The 20,087-nt window shown below is 41.7% G+C and overlaps 1 protein-coding gene across 5 annotated transcripts in view; it reads right to left on the reverse strand.

The window, feature by feature from the left end:
• LOC145996192 (NAD kinase-like) overlaps positions 1–20,087 on the reverse strand; it is a 208,082-nt gene that overhangs the window by 86,252 nt on the left and 101,743 nt on the right. The window contains exon 1 of one of the 5 annotated variants that reach the window (XM_083132583.1): positions 11,641–11,713. The exons of 3 other annotated variants lie outside the window; for them this stretch is intronic. Coding sequence is in view for 1 of the 2 variants with exons in the window: in XM_083132581.1 (XP_082988707.1) it covers positions 4,798–4,853 (56 nt within the window). In the remaining variant the exon portion in view is untranslated. Of the gene's footprint in view, positions 1–4,797; positions 4,890–11,640; positions 11,714–20,087 lie in introns of those variants that run through there. One more of the 5 variants, XM_083132581.1, reaches the window with a different exon arrangement.

Below are 20,087 nucleotides of genomic sequence, written 5' to 3' on the forward strand. Positions count from 1 at the left end.
GTGTGAACGAATTTCTGCGCCTGTACAGTCACCGCCAATAAAAATGGGAAATCTACGAGGACCGACAATTAAGTAATGAGAATGATTTTATATTGTCCCACATGTGCATTCTATCTCTGAAGTAACGCGTTCCTGATGTAGTGTGGTCCATAATCCACAACCTGGCAACACCTCATGAACTTGCGATAGGCATGCTGGGAATTATTCCGCCATGTCGTGAAGGAGGTGCAAGGGTGTCGTCACGTAATAGCTATGGAGCAGCGAGTGAACATCAAGTTTCATGAAGGACCTTCTGGAAACTGCTTGCGGGAATAAACATTTCTTAAATTCTATTGTTGTGGAGGACAGAACAGAGCATTTTACTACGGTCCTTGTACGAACTAACAAATCGCTGAATGGAAGTCACTAAATTTACCAAGATGCAAGAAAATGCAGCTCGAAAAGCCAAGGGTGAAGACAATGTTGTGTTTTTTTAATGATAGCAAAGACATTATTCATCATGAAATTGTTCCAGAGGGTGAAAGTGTAATTGGTTGTTACTATCGTAGTGCTCGGATTGATTATGGAAGAGAACTGACCGTATCAGACCTCAGTATCCTGAACCAGGCAGTTGGTTCCTGCTCCACGATAATGCACGGTCCCACAGAGCAGTGGTTGTCTATACATTCCTAGTCCAAAAACAAGTGAATGTGTTGAATCATCGTCTTTACTCCCCAGATGTATCCCCCTGTGATTATTTCCCGTTCCCCAAAAGTGAAGCTGCTGCTGAAATTAAGCACTTTTGATGAGCACAGGACCAGTCAACAGGTTGTGACGTCCAATCTTCAAGTCATACCACATGAAGACTTGCAGATGTCGTATCGATCGTTGGCCAACCGTGCCAATTGCTGTATTGATGCAGGAGGGATGTACTTTTAGTAATAAACAAGCAATGTTCAATTATTTTGTTTCCTTTTCACAATATAAAATCATTCTCATTACTTTATTGTCTGACCTCGTAGATCCTGAAATGCTCGCTTTCCTGCAACTGATAAAAGTAGATTTTAGTAGCGAATTTTCAGCGGCAACTTCTACCACAGCCGTAGATTTAGGTTAACACCCACAACGCCTTGTTGGGAAGCGAGTATATTTAGGATCTAGATGCCCATTTTTATTGCCGGTGACTGTACATAACTCGACACTTACCTTACTATTCAAGAAAAATGACCACCAGTTTTTCAAAAACCTCTGTAGGCTTGCAAATCGAAATGAAAACGCAATGCTTTGAACAACAAACGGTTGACTGATTGATTTGTTGTTTTCAGTCCACTTTTATGCACAGGTAGGCAAATCGGGACTGGACCTACAGTTTTAAAGTGCGATCCGAACCACCAGGTATCGAAGGAACAACAAATGAATATGCTGTAAAAATCAGAACGTGAGAAAGAAAATAATGTCTCGGTAATGTACCGCCTATTGGTCGACCGCAACCAAAGAACGTTTCGTCAATTCGTGGCGCTAAATTACACTTCCGCACAAGCCCACTGCCCCAGTGCTTCCCTTCACTCACGGAAGCAGGAAATGGAAGCTCATGACGTCAGCACCAATGGTAACAAAACTATATTCCATAACCGGTTCTTCCCTTGACGATCTTGAAAGGAAAATAAACGCCTCAGTCATAATTGGAAAAGTCGGCAACGCACAACATTGAAAGAGGACACGAAGTTGAACAATGATACCAGGTAACCCCCTTTTTATACAACGTATATAATTTAGACAACAAACATTTCGTCACCGAAGTTCCCTGTTTCGACTCCCGGCCTGGGAATTCTCTCTCCGTTATGTGAAACCTTTCGAACCGAAGCGCCACGACTAAGTCGCAAGGATTGGACCGTTTTTTGAAATTCCTGTATCGTGTTGTCTCGACTGTTGTTCGCGCATGCGCGGTGAATGAATGCTTGTGGACTGAAGTGGACCGTGCCGCTCCGGTGTGAAACTCCCGTGTAGCTTTATGGAATGAACGTTCCCTTATTGAGCTATCAGACCGCATCGTCAAACGATGTGCGGCAAGGGGTGTTCACGCTGCAGCGACAGGCGGCAATCCACCTGGCTCCTTCATTTTGGAAGCAAGAATTCACCACGCATGCGCGAACAAGAGACCGAGACGACACGATGCACGCTATTGAGAAAACGGTGCAGTCCGAGCGACAAGGGACATGTGCATCTTGTCGTGCCGGTTCGGGTCGAAAGGTTGCTCATGTGTCGACTTTTGCCTGTCGTATCGGTCTGAAAAACTCCCTTAAGTGTACCATGGATAAAGAGTGCATGGATCTCATAAAACAAGAAGGCAGATTGCATAAACCATGTAGCTATGGGTAATCAAGGAATTGTATTTTAAATATTGTTGTCGTTATGATTAACGAACCTACAAAATGTTCGAATAATCTATTTTCGGAAATAATCATTTGTGACGTCTCTCACTCCTTAACTTTTGTTGGCATGATATCCTGCGTTACTTTTCAGAGGCGAAACAAGACGGGACGGGACAAAACTCTTCCAATAGAAGACGACATTTTCACGAGACGGGACGAGACAGACTAATGTCTTGTCTCATGGGCAACACTAATCCTCATCAATGCAATTAACCAACAGTGGCGGAAATGAGACACAAAATAACAAAACTAGATGTGAGAAATTTCAGCGAAAAATGCAGGCTCGATCAGGATTCGAACCCGAGTCTCTGGCATATCGTGCCATTGCTCTGAGCTACCGAGCCGCCCCTGGCTTCGCCTCTGTTTCAGTTTTACCTGTGTGGTAATATGTATGTTCTGTAAGGTCCTCCAATAACACATCAGACTCGATTTACTTGTAATGTTCAATCTTTTGTGCCAAGCGAGGATGTTGTATAACTCTGTAGCAGTAAGCAAAGGGGAAAAAACAATAAACCTAATAGGTCACGTATCACAATTTCGTGTTTGGTTTTGCATATCATTCACTTTTTTCAATTCACATAATTCCCTCATAACGTTGTTTAAGTACTTCAGGATGTCTGGATGTTCTTGAACGCAGGATCCTTATGCGCTGCAGGTAAGGAAGAGACTTAGCTATTTGTTAATCGATTACCTCTTATACATTTATTAATGTCCTGTTTACTAAAATGAATCCAAGTAATGCACAACCCGTTATAAACTATATTTTTTTAATTAGTTCACGTTTTCCCAACTTTTATAAGCTGATCGTGACAATTATGATAAATTATGGGTTTGAGTTTTGTAATTTCGAATTTGTGCACAGATAGGCTAATCGGGACTGGAACTACAGCTTAAACTGGGATCCGAACCACCATGCACCTCCATCGGTAATCGAGCCCGGGACACCTTGTTTACCAGCAGACGACAGTAGTATCCACAAAGGTAGAATCCACATTTCTCCGTGGGAGGTCCTCTGTTGCCAGGTGTAAAATGTGCACGTGTTCGCAAATTTTGTAAACAAGTGCGAACAGGTGGCAACAACTGGGACCCAGCACTGAGAAATTTGGATTCTTCCATTGTGGATACTACTGATTAAGTTTCTACTACGCCATCGGGGAGGATGATATATTATGGATTGATGAAGTGGACAAAAGAACAACAAGCATCCTTGCCCATGAATTTTGCTTTCCAGATCAGTACGATAACCACTACGTCATGCGGTCCAGCTAAAGCTTCTAATGTAAACAAACTGGACACAGAATTAACTAGTAGAGTGCTACAGGGAGATGATTTCGCTCGAGCGCCAAATAGTTCTCACGGATGACGCTAGATAGCGTACTGAGAGCTTCTTCGCGAATAGCGTTCGAACAGGTAAAACGAGCGGTGTACACTCGAAGCCCAGTAGTACACGTATAACCGTAATTTGTGGGCCCTCAAATATGGATCTTGAGGTGAAAGACGGAGTGAAATTGAAACTTGAGTGAACATAGTCATCATCTCCATGTTAAAATGTAGTTTAGACATCTTACCAACACAGTGATACATGAAAATGAAATTGACGATTGTGGACTGAAACTGCCAGGACGGATATTTTACCTACGATTCTTGTCAAATCAAAATGATATTCCATTGTATACGCTCGAGGGTGGAAGACTCCAACCAGCACAAGCGAGTAAAAGTGGTCCCATTCCAGAAACTGCAAGATATGAATGCAAACAACTGATCACGTGATTTGTGTGACACTGTTGTGTACTACGAACAGACAAGATCGAGAACACTATTACGTCAGAATAGCTCCTCTGCGTTCAACGAAAGAGAATTGTTTCCTGAACCAAAACAACAGTCTTAACAGTTATACATAATGATAGATAGATATGCCGGCCCCCGTGGCGGAGTGGTTAGCACATCGCCTTTTGACGCCAGGGGTCCTGAGTTCGAATCCCGGCCTGAGCAGGGATATTTGTGAGTGTCCATTTATCAATTTCATCATACCATCACTCATCCCCATCTTCGCTAATTAGCCAAAAGTGGCACAAAAAGTGAAGTAAAATAAAGCAAATCAAATACAGTAGTAACCGCGATATACGTCTGTTCTAATAATCACTCATTAATTTTACACAGTTCTGGATTTCACAGCGGTTTAAGCAACCTTTGTCGGAGGCGGACTGAGCGCTTCAGCATACCTGTCTAGTTTCACGCAGCCCACAGGATACAATCTGCCTAAACTTTAGTCTGCTTCAAGACATGTATTCTAAGAAATTTCGTAATCTTTACAGAGATAACATTAAAAATGACTATGCATGTCTGCATGCGCTACCAATGACTCACAACCACCCCACAAGCCTACCTTACGGAATGAACCTGCTCCAGTGGTACACACTTCCTCTTCCTCGAGTACTTCATGTTCCAGTGGATGAAAGAACCACAATCCCAACAACATAACAGTCGTTTCTTCTGGCAAGCAAGAGGAGGGAACAGAAAAGCTCTCATGTTGCTCTGGCACCGATCAACGTCACGACATGGCCTTTTGCGATAAGCACTATCTCGGTTACAAACAGAGGGACGCTGGAGCTGAGTCCCTCATTGCAGGCATTATCTAATTCAGCAAAACTATGTCATGATATGCAAACAAGCTCGGAATGCAGTGGAACATCGGCGTACACTGGGTTGTACTGACCCCGTTAAAAAGTAAACAGAATCGTTCCAGCTCATAAATGTCCATGGCTGTACAAAACATTGTACGCACAGTGTTGTTAAGAACTTTCAAGACTGGTTATTTTGCGTTCTTTCTTTATCTGTCGGTAAACCTGATGGTAAGAGACCTGTAGGAAGGCCAAGACGAAGATGGAGGGATAACGTGATGGAAAAAAGTGGATTGATCTTGCCCAGGATAGGGACAGATGGACGGCTTGTGTTGCTGAGCCATAAATCTTCGGGTTTAAGAAGGCTAGAGTAAGTTAGTTAGTCAGACTTAGATGGACAGGCCATGTGGCACGAATGGGAGAGGAAAGAAGAGTTTACAGGATTCTTGTTGGGAAACCTGATGATAAGAGACCTGCAGGAAGCCCAAGACGAAGATGGAGAGGCAACGTTGAGATGGACCTAAAGGAAATCGGTAAGGATGGAAAAGCAGCCATAAACCTTCGGGTTTAAGAAGGCTAGAGAGTGAGTTAGTAAGTTAGTTCTCTTACCTGATAGGTTAATCGTGACGATGAGGATGAAGCCGTATATAACTGACCGGAGTTCGAACTTGCAACTTCTGGCTTCATAGCGCTGACAACTATGCCAGGGCGGTACGTAACCACAAGACTTGTGAAGAAAAAGTTCTACATATGATACATTATGGAATTTTGTATCGAACATATGCAATCACACTGTACAGGTTTACAACTGTCACTAATGGACTGATTTTGTGATTACAATACACAATATAGCAGCTAGGTATGTACGTAGACGTCACTCAGTAAAGTAAACATGTGGTTTTGGGTAAATTTTTCAATATTGTACACTCCTGTTCAGATAAAGTAGCACAGTCATGAATTCTATAAAATGTGCCCGCTTATATGAACAGGAGTGTCACAAAGTCTCAAAAGAGAGAGTCTGGGAAACTAAGTCTCAATCTCGCTCCCTACTTCAACCCAGGTCTTAAAACTCTCACCAGAGTCTCAAGACAAATGATCCCAAACGAACACACCAGCAACCGCACCACAATTGCTATACTTTTCAACCACTCACCTAATTTCACAGTGACTACGGACACTCAAGTACTCCATTTTTTATACTCTGGTTGCTCAGAACATTATGTGGAAGATGCAAAACCTAATCTTCAGATTAGCTTATCTCTAGAGGGAGCTGCACTTCTATTCCTATGTTGAGTCATGTTTGTGTCCCGGTAACCAAAGTACACCTGCTAGACTGGAAATATGGTGCTATGTTAGTTTCAGGTTATAAATGGAAATGAAAAGGAAATTAAACAAAATGCAATCTTGCTTTAAAAAAGACACCAACCTGGTGGTTTTCCCCGACACAACAAAGACTGTCACCAGTTCAGCATTTCCTTTGCTCGTAAATTGCAATCCTGCGAGATATATATAGGCCTTGGTGAAAAGACTCAAGAATATTACCAAAAATCAAAGAAGTGACAAAATATGACGAAACAATACACCGAACATTGCGAAAAATGATTGAAAAATGCCGAAAATCGGGGGAAATTACCTACAACATGAAAATTGGCAAAAAAAATCTAAAAAATGCAATTTAAAATTACCTTTTTTTGGGTTCTAGACGAAGTGTAATATTGTGTATATTTAATGGGCATCGTGTCAGAGATGCCAGAAAAAATATGACATTTCATCAACTTCCGCTCCCTATTAATAACACAGATATATACAGTTTCTTTGGCTGAACGCGCTGAATGATCTAGTCAACGAAGGTTCAAGGTTCGAGTCCAGGCTTTGGCATACCTTTATTAATATAATATAATCATGAACGTCGCGATTAGCCACAATAGCAGAAAAGCGACGTAAAAAACATATACAAATACGAAACTATGCAACTATCAATCTTAAATTAATGATGTACAGTCAGCGGCAATAAAAATGGTCCAACTAGATCCTCAAATACTCGCTTCCCTCCAAGGGGTTATGTGTGGCTTCTAACTCTCTACGATGGTGGTAGAAGTTACCATTGAAAATTTTCTATTAAAATCCACTTATCGCCGTACAGCTGGGCAACACATGACGCCTTGCCGGGAAGCTAGAATTTCAAAATCTCAGTATTTCTTCACTTTTTATGATTTTGTTTATGTACACTAGGTAAATGTCAAACGGGGTTAGGTGGGAGAACAGCCACACACTGAATCTCGCCCTTTAATACAGAAAATTTGAATTTGAAATGACGCTGACTTTGGGTGACTTCACCTCTTACGCCTGGTAAACAAACTACAATTACTCGTAAAGACCCGGTGGAGGAACATAGTGGTTCGGATCCCACTTTAGCCTTACTGTGCATAAATTGGACTTAAAACACCAAATCAATCAATCAATCGTATTGATTTTAGACACTCACCAATAGCGTAACGTGGTCGCCTTGTAATCAAGGGGCCCGGGCTCGATACCCGGTGAAGGGACATAATGGTACGGATGCCACTTTAAACTGTAGGTCCTCACTCGCACGTGAATCCTACTCGCTCACACGCCCGAGGCGGGAGATTATCCAACAAGTTACGGGGTGACGTGTGGTCAGCTCGGCGAACCCAAAGTCGTCGTCGTCGTAGGTTTTCGACCGGGTTCCGGTACTCTCTTGTAGTTCCCCAATTCCCCATACACAGGCCGAAATCTCAAGAGAAAAGTTCTTACGCTCTCGAACCTGCGCGCGTCCCGTAGCCAGAGCCCAAAGGACAACAGACCTCACAGCCACGGTGCGGGCGGGACCCCGATTAGCTTATCTGTGCATAAAGTGGACTCAAACAGTTACTAAACAACAATAATGATTTTTAGGAATTAAAACATGCAAGACCAGGATCAACCGAATATTCACGATTTTTCTCACTACAATGTATTTCCTTTTTATTTCTGACAAGTAACATATTGGTGATATTAAATCGAACGTAGAGGGAGATTATTTCCGTAACATCTTTGGCAGTAATGCATTTGAAGCTTCGGGACGAGTCACAACTCTCGAAGCAGCCAATTAACCAAGCGAGCCGCTGACGTCATCTCAACCCAGAACCTATCGCTAAGCCCCTTACTCAGGTTCTATACGCCCACTAGGCTCGCTAGACAGACTCGCGCAGTCCGCTGGAGATGTTCCGTTAGTAATTCGACTCTACATTAATACTAATCGTCCATTGCAAGTCCATCAGATGGGGATTTTGATTGCACATAGATATTTCAGGAAGATACGCTAAAACGTCAAACGCAGTATATTGCCGTGCGATAAGAAAATTGACAAATCCCAGGCAATGATGGTTTTGTTGCAACAATGTCCCTGTGTTTCTAATGCGCCTTGTTTGCTTTGCAGTGGTTAACCAAAATTTTATGGATTAACGATGGACGTAACCTGGTAGTAAAATGTAATATTCGTCAGGGCATAATTACACACTTCTCAACTTCGCTGTTCCGGTAGGAAATTGTGAAATGCATTAGATTGATTGATTGATTTAGTTTATTACCTAGCGTTCTGTGCCTCTTGGCTAATTTGCAAAGATGGGGATAAGTGATGAAATTGATGAATGGACATGCACAAACAACCAAGCCCGTGCGGGATTCGAACTAGGGACCCTTGGCATCGCAGCGCGATGTGTTAACCACTCGGCCATAGGGTCCGGCCGAAATGCATTAGAAATAATGGTGTGGAGTGACAAAGGTTTTAGTATTTGCCAACTGCTTTTAATGAAATAATAGAGTTAAAATGTCTGGGTGCGTCGGCACATATGGGCCCTTTGCACCCTTGAAACTATAAGAGGAAAATCCCCCCTTATAATTAACCCCATAAAATCGTCTATAATGCATAAAATGCGTAAAAAATATATCGTTATTTTATCGATTCGATAAATACCCATTGAGATCATCAATTTCGATACACGGCTAAAATTATTGTATCGACTCCTTCATGTGTGACTTTACTTCGTAAATTTTTTTCTTAAAACCTTAGTTACTATTTCCGCATACTGAACATTCCTGTAGACATGATTTTCTTGTTAAATGTTTAAAAAATATCCACATAGACAAAGTTAATACCCAGTGTAATTTTCATGTCTCTATCGCTTTTTGTACGAAGGTTACGTACGTTCGAAGTTTCAGTTGCGTGACTTCTTGGACACCCTGTATACAATGCTGAAAATTAAACAAGGGGTGTAAAGAGCTCCATGAGGTTAAAAATGAGAGGCTGTAAAGGAACATGCACAGGATATGCAAAACACGTTAAAAAGGCAAGGCGATACTGAAACCTTGCTCAGACTGTAAAGGGTTTGCAATTTGAGACCGCTCTGCTCAAGTGCCTTGGGACCATGTAGCCAAAATAAAGTTTTTATTATCCATATGTCATTATTTTGAATGCTATACTGTATTTAGTCCTCATCCGTAGCCGTGCGGTCTCAGGCGCTGTGCTTTGGGCTCCGACGGCATGGGTTCGAGTCCGCCTGGGTTGAGTCCGCCTGGGTTCAGTCTCTGAGCTCTCGGCCTATGTATAGGACCGGTGGCAACCCACCATCGTGAGGCAATTGGGGAACTATGAGTGAGTAGGGTAATCCGGTCTCGGAAATCTCCTATAACGGCTGGGGGTTCGACGTGCTGACCCCACGTCACCCATTACCGGTTGAAGATCTCCGCACCTGTAGGTAGGATTGTGGGAGGGAGACTGGCAGTCGGGAGATCGGCCTAAGCCCTTCAAGGGCTGTCGAGCCATGGGTTAATATTATTGTTATACTGTATTTAGCAATATTGACATGCAAATATAGTAACTTTACCTTTTCAAGTAGGTATCCCCATTTACAGAGGCGTTATCAAAGGGGATGAGGCACTGGCACGTCCGAAACTTCCACATGCCCCACCTCGAATTTTCACGTGGCTTAGAGAAAAATGTACTGCAATATTGTAAAATAATAATAATAATATTTAAATAATTTGCATGTAGATCACAGTCGCTTTCAGCTTTTTAGCTATTGTACTACACCTTACCCACGCGCGCGCATGCATGCGGTTGCGTATGGTGAGTCCTAGTTCTTGAATATCTCACTATGACACGTAGCTCTAGGTAAACACCCATTTCCCTCATTCTCGGGATCTTCAAGGAAGACACGTTGCCATGCCAACGGCAGCAAGGTTGCAAACTGCTAACAAATCAGGTTGCTAACTCCAGAATAGTCATCTTTTTGAAACTAACAATTTTATTCACAATTTCTAATCGAATTATCTTCAGTATTTGTCTCTGGGTTTGAGGCTTCCAAATAGCCTAGAACATACGGTCTTCATACATGTATGTATATATTCGAATTTGCACCCCCCTCCCAGAAAATATCAGACTAGCTCCGTCCCTGCCCATTCATTAATATAGATTTTAATAATAACAACAACAATAAAGAATGGTGCCAAACAGTACGCCGTTTGTGGAAATTTAGGTTCCGCATCTGCTCTTATCGTAAAAAAAAATAATTAAAAAAATGGTCAGCAGTCGTTCACGTGCTCAAAAAAGGGCAAAAAGGGAACTTCATTCAGTTGCCCAACATCCTGTGGAGAGCGCTATTCCTCAAGGTCACGGCAAGCAATTCATGTGTTCAAGGCTACAAACACGTGCTGTCACTTATTTTACTTTCACGTGATATCAACAATATCTCAGGCACGACGGAACGTTGGTCTCGCATGAAAGCAGACAAGATATTACACTATTTGTACCTCTCTCTTTCAAATGGTGGTGGCAATCAAGCACTAGTGGCGGAACGGAGGAACTACGGTATTTATTTCCTCCCATAGTAAGAAAGGGGAGGGCAACATATGCTTTCCGCCACCCCTTTCCCCTGGTGACAGATTGTTCATACAAAAAAAAAAGAATAAAGCAAAAAAAAACACAACACTTCAGCCTCCGGAAAACACTCTAATTTGCTTAAACTGGATCTTGCTAAACTTTGTCAAGGTACTCTTGATTACAAGACGACGATGCTACCACTGCGCCATCGGGGAGGTCCTCGTTTCCTTGTTGCAGAAGACTCGATAAGTCATGCAATACTTCTTACGAGGAGTTCGGTACATTTTGCATTGCCAGCTACATACAAAATTCAAATATATACTTTTTTATTCATTAGTAACATAATAATCTAACTTGGAAAAGTTATTACAGTCGAACCCCAATTTTACGTTCTCAGATTTGCATTTTCATGCATTACATATTCAATCTTCATGCTTCCAATAATTTCTTTTTCCCGCATTTGAAGCTTTTCATTGGTGGGTCCCCTAAAAACGTAAAATCGAGGTTCCACTGTATTTCTGGTTTAAAATTCCACCCTTCTCTCAATTTATTAGTCAACTGTGTTCACCCTACACAAGTGCAGTTCCTTCCTTGTATATAGTAACATTATACCTCATCTTCAACATCAAATCTCATAAACGTTCTTGGAATTTTCACTCCTCCACCACCCACCAAGCACATGCAAACGCTGAAAATATACAAATATTGCTGTGTGGTATCAACTTACCTATATCGATTGAATATCGACGACGACAGTACTAATATCGATATATTGAACTTGATATTTTTATAAGGATGCGACGCGTTGTTCTTAAAGTATCGATTCGATACCGGCGTATCGAACAGGCCTGTAAGCACAGTTACATTTGTAAAGATGGATGATGAGTAGTAATATAAGAAAGTGAAGTAATAGCCCCGTCCAGATTGCTACACTTTTTGACACTAGGTGTAGTGCAGGTGTATCCCAGTGGCAGGCTGGTGCAAGGAAATGTTCAACCAAGTAGACGAGCATCGGTGTTCAAGATCAGAAGATTCAACAAATGTCTGTCTGCTGCTTGAAACGTACGTTTGATTAGTTGGCACGCACCACGTGACCATACACCACACTGCTCCAGAACGTAGTGCAGACGGTGCAGACCCCAAATACACTACTTGACACCAAAGCAGACGGGTAAGCAACCAAACGCGCGAGTGCAGAGAGTCAGAAAGTGCAGCGAACTATACTGCAGGAGGCCTTAGAAAGAGCGCTTCGCGGGCTAGCAGCAGACGTCGCTCGCACACTGTTGCCGATACTCTCGTGTCGTCTGATCCTCAACCGAACAAACAGACCGAGGTAGCAAGAGGCAGAGGTCACTCACCCTTCCAAAAGGGTGCAGCGAGCTAGCTGTGGCAACCGGGCTCGCTCATTCGCGGACCTGATAGGTTCTTGCAGACACACCCCCATATTGTCGTCTGCTGCAAGCCCGCGAAGAGATCTTTTTAAGGCCTCATGGAGAGGCTATTAAGAAACTACAGAGGGTGGGCGTATTTGTCCATCACCGTGTTCACTGTATCGTTTCCTGGTAAACGTCCTGCCACAACATCGCGCTGAACAAGCTCGAGTATTGGTGTGACTCCTTTCGCCACACATGCCTTCTTTCGTCATCGAACAAGATAGTCGTTATTGTTAAACAGATTGCGTAGACAGCGCGAGGTCTGAGCGTTAAGGATGTTTATGACCCAATCTTAAGTTACGTGACGCTACAGTTATGACCAGCTGCATGCAACTTCTTCCACCCGACTTCCCCTTTGTGTGAAATTGCAACCATCATCAACTAGGTCTTCAAGGAAACGTTACATCTTTCTTGTGACGCACACAAAGGGCATTGATGAGGAGACAGGGTGATAGTTTAGAGAACCATTATCCTTCATCAGGTGGTATGGGTTTGAATTTCCGGAAATGACTCTGCAGACGTACAGTCACCAGCATAAAAATGGGACATCTAGAGCCTGAAATACTCTCCTCCCTGCAAGGCGTTGTGTGTGTTGTATTTTATAGCCGTAGAGGTAGGCAACACACACAACTCCTTGCAGAGAAACTTGTATTTCAGGATCTAGATGTCCCATTTTTATGCTGGTGACTGTACACATCGTAATGTCAAAAGCAAACGTTTAGAATGAAAAAAAAAATGAAATACGTATATCTACCCCATATCAATAGTGCCAAATGTATTTTCCAAAGTTATGTATGTTTGAATTCCGTTTCGCTGAAATGAATTAAACGAAAAATTCTCTGAGGCTTGTATTATATAGAACCTCTTTAGATTTATGATATTATAGTGGTTGCAATTATATAAATACGTATATGAAGGATTATATTATGTACCATGCATAAAAAATACATGCAATACTTCACGTATTTATTTTATTACACCTGAAGGGTTCGGCCGTAGAACATGATGAATGAAATTTTGATCATTATTGAGTTGCAAAGTAAAAAGAGCCACCCTTCACCTTCAATTTTCGCGTGTAATTGCTATGTCATGCAATTAGCATTGGACTCATTGAACGCTTCTAAAATTGGAAAACACAACATGAACACAATTTATGTACGGAACAGCTTCTACTAACGTTTCTTCTCATAAACTCTATAATGGCCAAAATGTCACCATGCGTTACCTCCAAACCCTTCAATTAATGATCATTGATTGTTTGTCATTTGATGCAAGGAAGTTGAGCAGAAAAGCAACTATATAAATAATTTACACTTATGCTGAAGTAGCAGTACATTGTTACATTTTGAGTCACGTAACTGCAACTCAGTTACATTTTGAGTCAAGCAACTGCAATTATGTTACACTTGAAGTCAAGTAACTGCAATTATGTTACACTTGGAGTCGAGTAACTGCAACTCTGTTACACTTTGAGTCAAGGAACTGTGTAACACAGTTACAGTTTGAGTCAAGTAACTGCAACTCTTGTAACATTTTCAGTCAAGTAACTGCAACTCTGTTACATTTCGAGTCAAGTACCTGCAACTCTGTTACACTTGGAGTCAAGTAACTGCAACTCTGTTACACTTCGAGTCAAGTAACTGCAACTCTGTTACATTTCGAGTCAAGTAACTGCAACTCTGTTACATTTCGAGTCAAGTAACTGCAACTCTGTTACATTTCGAGTCAAGTAACTGCAACTCTGTTACATTTCGAGTCAAGTAACTGCAACTCTGTTACATTTCGAGTCAAGTACCTGCAACTCTGTTACATTTCGAGTCAAGTAACTGCAACTCTGTTACATTTCGAGTCAAGTAACTGCAACTCTGTTACATTTCGAGTGAAGTAACTGCAACTCTGTTACATTTCGAGTCAAGTACCTGCAACTCTGTTACACTTTGAGTCAAGGAACTGTGTAACACAGTTACAGTTTGAGTCAAGTAACTGCAACTCTTGTAACATTTTCAGTCAAGTAACTGCAACTCTGTTACATTTCGAGTCAAGTACCTTCAACTCTGTTACACTTTGAGTCAAGGAACTGTGTAACACAGTTACAGTTTGAGTCAAGTAACTGCAACTCTTGTAACATTTTCAGTCAAGTAACTGCAACTCTGTTACATTTTGAGTCGAGTAACTGCAACTCTGTTACATTTTTGAGTCGAGTAACTGCAACTCTGTTACATTTTTGAGTCGAGTAACTGCAACTCTGTTACATTTTTGAGTCGAGTAACTGCAACTCTGTTACATTTTGCGTGAAGTAACTGTAACTCGGTTACATTCTTAAAACGTAACTTTCAGGTCTATACAAAATATGGGGCAAACGATCAAGGATACGACAGAGGGGGAACACGCATCATTGATTTGATCTTGGCAAGTGACCACTTGGAAGTCAGAAGACTGTACCGCGTCCCCGTGACGCGACGCTACGGCTGGCGACCTCCGAAGAAAAGCAAGAGCAGTCGCGACATGAATACGAACGTATACGCAATGCGCCTTTCGCCAGCAGATGTCAGCCAAGCCGTTTTCGAAATGTCCTCTCTCTCCGAAAAATTGCTACTATGTTATTACATCTGCTTAGAATTTCTTCTGGAGCATTCACGTCACTTGCTTTCGCTGCTGTCTACATATCTGTGGTGGAAAATAGGCTCACATAGACACGAAACTACTGCGAATTAATTTTTGTTATTTGGCGTCGCTTTGGCTTACACTTTTTGCTAATCGCGACGATGAGAATGTGTGATGATTAGACTGAGGATTCTATGCAAATGAATGTTTTTATTAGAAGGACATATTTTTAAAAAATAATTGACTTGTTGAATGTTTTGACAAAAATGAAAGGAAATGGACGCACATTTTATGTTGCATATTTTGGTCATAAATGCATATTTAATTTTATTTGGCATACAATGTGCATATTTTACAGAATTGGTCAGGAATGTTATTTTTTCGGCCAACTGTAATATTTTGCAGATTGCAAACTTGTTTGCACCACTTTCCAATGTTACGTATCCCAAATTAACACCCAGCCACCACCACGTGGATGTCGAAAAGGTCAATGAGTCACAGGAGAGAGGAATGCGTTTTGCCGCAAGCACTCTCCCATCTTAAGATAGTCAGTCATTCGTGTCAACTGTTACTAAACGCATGGCCATGAAAATAGGTGGTTGGGCAGAATTGCGCTGGTGCCACATCTGGGAAAAGCAAGGCGAGAGCGGGACAAAAGTCGCTGGTTCCCGCGCGCTGTGTGGCAACGTCAACCGGGCAGCGTTGCCTAGTTCGAGCGTCAGACCGACCTATCTCCGGGCACTTTTGTGTCATCCCTGACCTTTCGAGCAAATACTGCTAGTTTGTATCACATGCATTACAAAGACCAACTCTACAACGAGATCTTTCTTTCTCTTAAACCTCCGAACACACAGGGTTGTGCTCCTTCTGCAAGGACGTAAACAATCGGAAAAGTCATATTGTTGAGCAATCTCAGTGGAAACCACGATATGCTAATGGATCTTCTGACAATTCATCGGAAGCGGATCTGTGCTCCAGAAACGCATTGTTGAAACAATCGCCTCGTACTCTCTGATCGGTGGAGACACTTATTAAGCGATCTAATTTCAGGTATTCTCTGTATTCAATATTCAAATGGTTCTCATCAAGTGACAGGACAGCGCCATATCTATCGCAGAGAACAATGAGTAACTGGATCCTCAATGACCGTTCTCGCAGCATCCATTGCGAACAATAGCAGGAAGTGAATTTGCAAGTCCGTGTTTATAAACAGAACTGCTTGATGCGCAGAGAGAAATGCAGACACTGAAGTTCAGCAGATATCACCGTCTCAAATTCTCTGTACAGAACAACTGAAAAATAATGATCAGTTCCTTCAATCGTATATCGATGCAGAACAAAGAAGTTGAAAGACCACAGACTAGAAAGTAATAAGCAATCACCCAGTATTTGTATTCAGTGAAGCTCTCAAATTTGATGCACGAGGATGGAGATATGATGCTATCTATTTCTCGTTGTTAACTTATCCTTAGAGACGTACTTTTCAGCTGTTTTTCTTACTGTTCAATAAATTATATTATTTATCGGTACATTTTGAGACAACATTTTCCTGTTGAAGATTACCTCGTTATCAAGATACCTCAGAATCAGGAACTATCTAGTTTCAGCCTATTTACATGTTATTTAGCGTCGTCTTTCTGCAATTGCGGCGATGTGGGTGGGTGATGATTAAATTAAATTGATAATGGGACACTCATATGGAACATCCTTTGCCAGGCCGGGACTCGAACCTGGGTACTTCGGTTGCGAGGTAGAAAACGTTCTCGGCAGTGCTTGCCTCTTGGTTCCTTGGCCTAGTGGTTAAAGTGTCCGTTTCATTCAATACGATTCTTCTCGAGTGTTGCCTGTTGCACGCAAATATTCCGTAAAGTGTTGCTTGTTGCTCTGAGAACTATCTCCTTCACAGTTGAAATATCTACCCATCTTTTACAACAGTTCAAATCTTGATTTTCTTGCGTACTATCTTCAAGGTTCAACAAGCTTGCGGCCTGAAATCGCATGACACGTCCATCCATGTCACGATCACAAGAGAACCCCACGTGGAATCGCGTGACAGAAGTTATTCCCTACCTTTTCCACAAAAATCAATCCGTTGAAGGACTGACTCACCTAGTAGCTATTATCACAAAATCGATGGACACTCGTATGCAACCTGTTTGAGTTGGCAAGGTCGTTGAAACTGTAACCGATTGCTCGAACCAGTTCGGAAACAGAACTTCTTTGTGCTATTTACCTCATTAAAAAATAACTATTGGCATAAAAAGTTGTTTAGCAGTTTTAAGAATCGCTTTATGAGGGGACCCTGTTTCCGGCAGACTCAAAACCACTCAGCAACAAATAATCGCGAAGTATAGTGACTGGTAAAAATGAAACGAGGTAACATTCACAACCATTTTCTATACTAATATCCAAAATTAAAGCAACAAACTGTAATTCTTTCCCTTGTGACCATTTGACCACATAATACGATCAGGTGATAGTAATATTTATGTGTCATAGACAACTGGTTTAAGATAGAAAATAAACTAACCTTAATGTGCCAGGATTTATCAACAAAAACATCACGATAGCAACAGGTTAAACTTGGCAAATTTATAAAAAAAAAAATCACACGAGGAAAGGATTTCTGTTTGTTGCTTTAATTTTGGACACTAGTGTATATTCGACTAGTCTCCCAAGAAAACCTGAACAATGAAAAACAACTATGATGTTTGTTCTGCCCAAGTACAGGAACTACAAGGAACGTTCAATGATACCATGTGAGTTTATGACTCAACAGCTATAGACTGATGTATGCATGTACACAACTTAGACTATGGAATTTTATGTAATGGGCAACAATGAGTACATGGAAAGACATGGATAGAAGCAGTGTTGGGTGATACACTCGTATCGTCTGGACGATAGAGCATGGGCGTTCTTTGTGATGAGTGTTGCATTATCAGTCTCATGTGATCATTACGTATGGTTGCGATTAGTCAAAAATGGTATAAAGCGACATAAAATAACAACACTACAAATCATATGACCTATTAGCTGATTACCCGACGTTTCCCGGGTATTTATTTATCCCAATCTTCTATTAAAGTTGCCCGTGGGAGAAACATGGCGATCTTAAATCCACTCCGCTGTACTTAATAGACTGCCCCTGCGACTTGTTGATCGTGATCCAGAAAGCAAGGCTCTCTCTCTCAAATATCATCGTGAATATCACCAATAAGCTTAGCGACTCCGAAAACTATGGATTCGACACTAAGCTAGGTCATTTTTCACGTTTTCTTTTTTCACCCCCTCTCAGCCCCCATGCCGATAGGTGATGAACTTGGAGTTGGTCGGCATTCGGAGTGTCACCATTCATCTTAGCGACCCCGAAAACTATGGATTCGACACTAATATTGGTCGTTTTCTATTATATTTACGTCACCCCCTCCCACCCCTACCCCTAGGGGTGCCAGGGGTCTCTTACCCCCACAGTATTTCTTTCGAGATAGCAAGTGATACGTGTTCCAAGTTTGGTTGAAATCGCTCCAGGCGTTCGAGAGTTATGCCGGAACAAACATACACACATACATCAATTTTTATATATAGGTATAGAGATTATATCGAAATATTACCCTGCTAGACCATCAGAACTGCACAGGCATGTATGTACTAGGCACTTTTGCACCTCTAAGAGTTGACGATTCATAATGAAATAAGTTGCAATAACTTAACATCGAAGGAAATAAATGGGTGTCAGTAAAAAAACAGGGGGCGTAAAAATTAGTCACTTTATGCAGATGACATGCCGAACACATCCATTGTAAAATTCTCTACCAACGACAACAAAAGAGATGCAAGAAACATTTAACCTCTAGGAATTGCGCCCCGATTTAGTGGCGTGCGCAATGGGAGTTGGTTGGGTCATAACCCCCACCCCTTGACCCAGCATTCCTTAAAAAAAAGAGCATCAAATGCAGAAAAGGATGGCAAAATGAGGATCGATTACTGAAAAAAAGTATACGTAATCCCCGCCCCCTTTCGAAAATGCTGGACGCGCCACTGGACAAGGTACATAATTCTACATATGAAGAGGTTGTCTCCAGAATATTAACTTCCATCAACTCCCAATTTTACCCATATTATGTCTGTAAGAGAGGAATCTACGTTTGAAAGATTGTTGATTGTTGCTGATTTGGTTTATTTTACTTCGCATTTCTGCCACTTTTGGCTAATCACGATGATGAGGATGAGTGATGATATGATGAAACTGATGAAGGGACACTTACAAAGAACACCCATGCTCAGGCCGGGATTCGAACTCGGGACCTCTGGCGTTTAAAAGAGTCGCCCTCAATAGTCACTGGATCTCTACATGTAACTCCAACCATGAATACTGTACAGGGTAAGTCAAAAGTAAGGTTACATAGGAAGTTTTCCTTCTCTCGTTAATTGTCCTTGAATGGTTGAATGTCCAGTTTCCACGGATCGGTCGCCGTGGTCCCGTTGAGTGGCCACCGCGGTCTCCTGACACAAAATGGATTTTTTCCTTTGGGGTAATTTAAAGGCTCTCGTCTACTCAGTTAGGATTCAGAACATCCAGCATCTGACATGATTATTCCGGACGTTCTGCAAAAGGATCTGGAGAACTGGAAATGTCGTGTGCACAAATGCATTGATGCTCAAGGTGCACACATTGAAGATATACTATAAATCCCTATGTAACCTGACTTTTGACTCACCCTGTATAACGACGATTTCCTCAGAAGTCAGAATCATGGGGGGGGGGGGGTACTATTAAAATGCATGCAACGTACTCCGTACAAAACAGAGAATAAGAAAAAAAACAGCCTACGTGGGAGACAGGCAGACTGTCTCCTGTGCTACATGTTGCGCTCTTAATCAATAAAAACGACCTCCAAGTCAATCAAGAAACTTGGTCAAAAGGTAGCACTCAAGTGGTAACCCTTAATAGCTGCCTGAGTAAGGGTCATTAAGTGAAGGATTAAGTAACAGCTTAATAACAGCAATGCACAAAAAAGTGGTTTATTTGGCCATGAGCATACTCATGCCTGGAGGAAAAGCTGTAAGTTATTTTATAGCAGTACAGGTCAGCAATTAAACTTTAAAAAAGTTTGAAGAATATGCCACTGAATCA

The sequence above is a fragment of the Lepisma saccharinum genome, chromosome 12, assembly GCF_977018435.1.
Source record: "Lepisma saccharinum chromosome 12, izLepSacc3.1, whole genome shotgun sequence".
In the NCBI taxonomy this organism is placed as follows: domain Eukaryota; kingdom Metazoa; phylum Arthropoda; class Insecta; order Zygentoma; family Lepismatidae; genus Lepisma; species Lepisma saccharinum.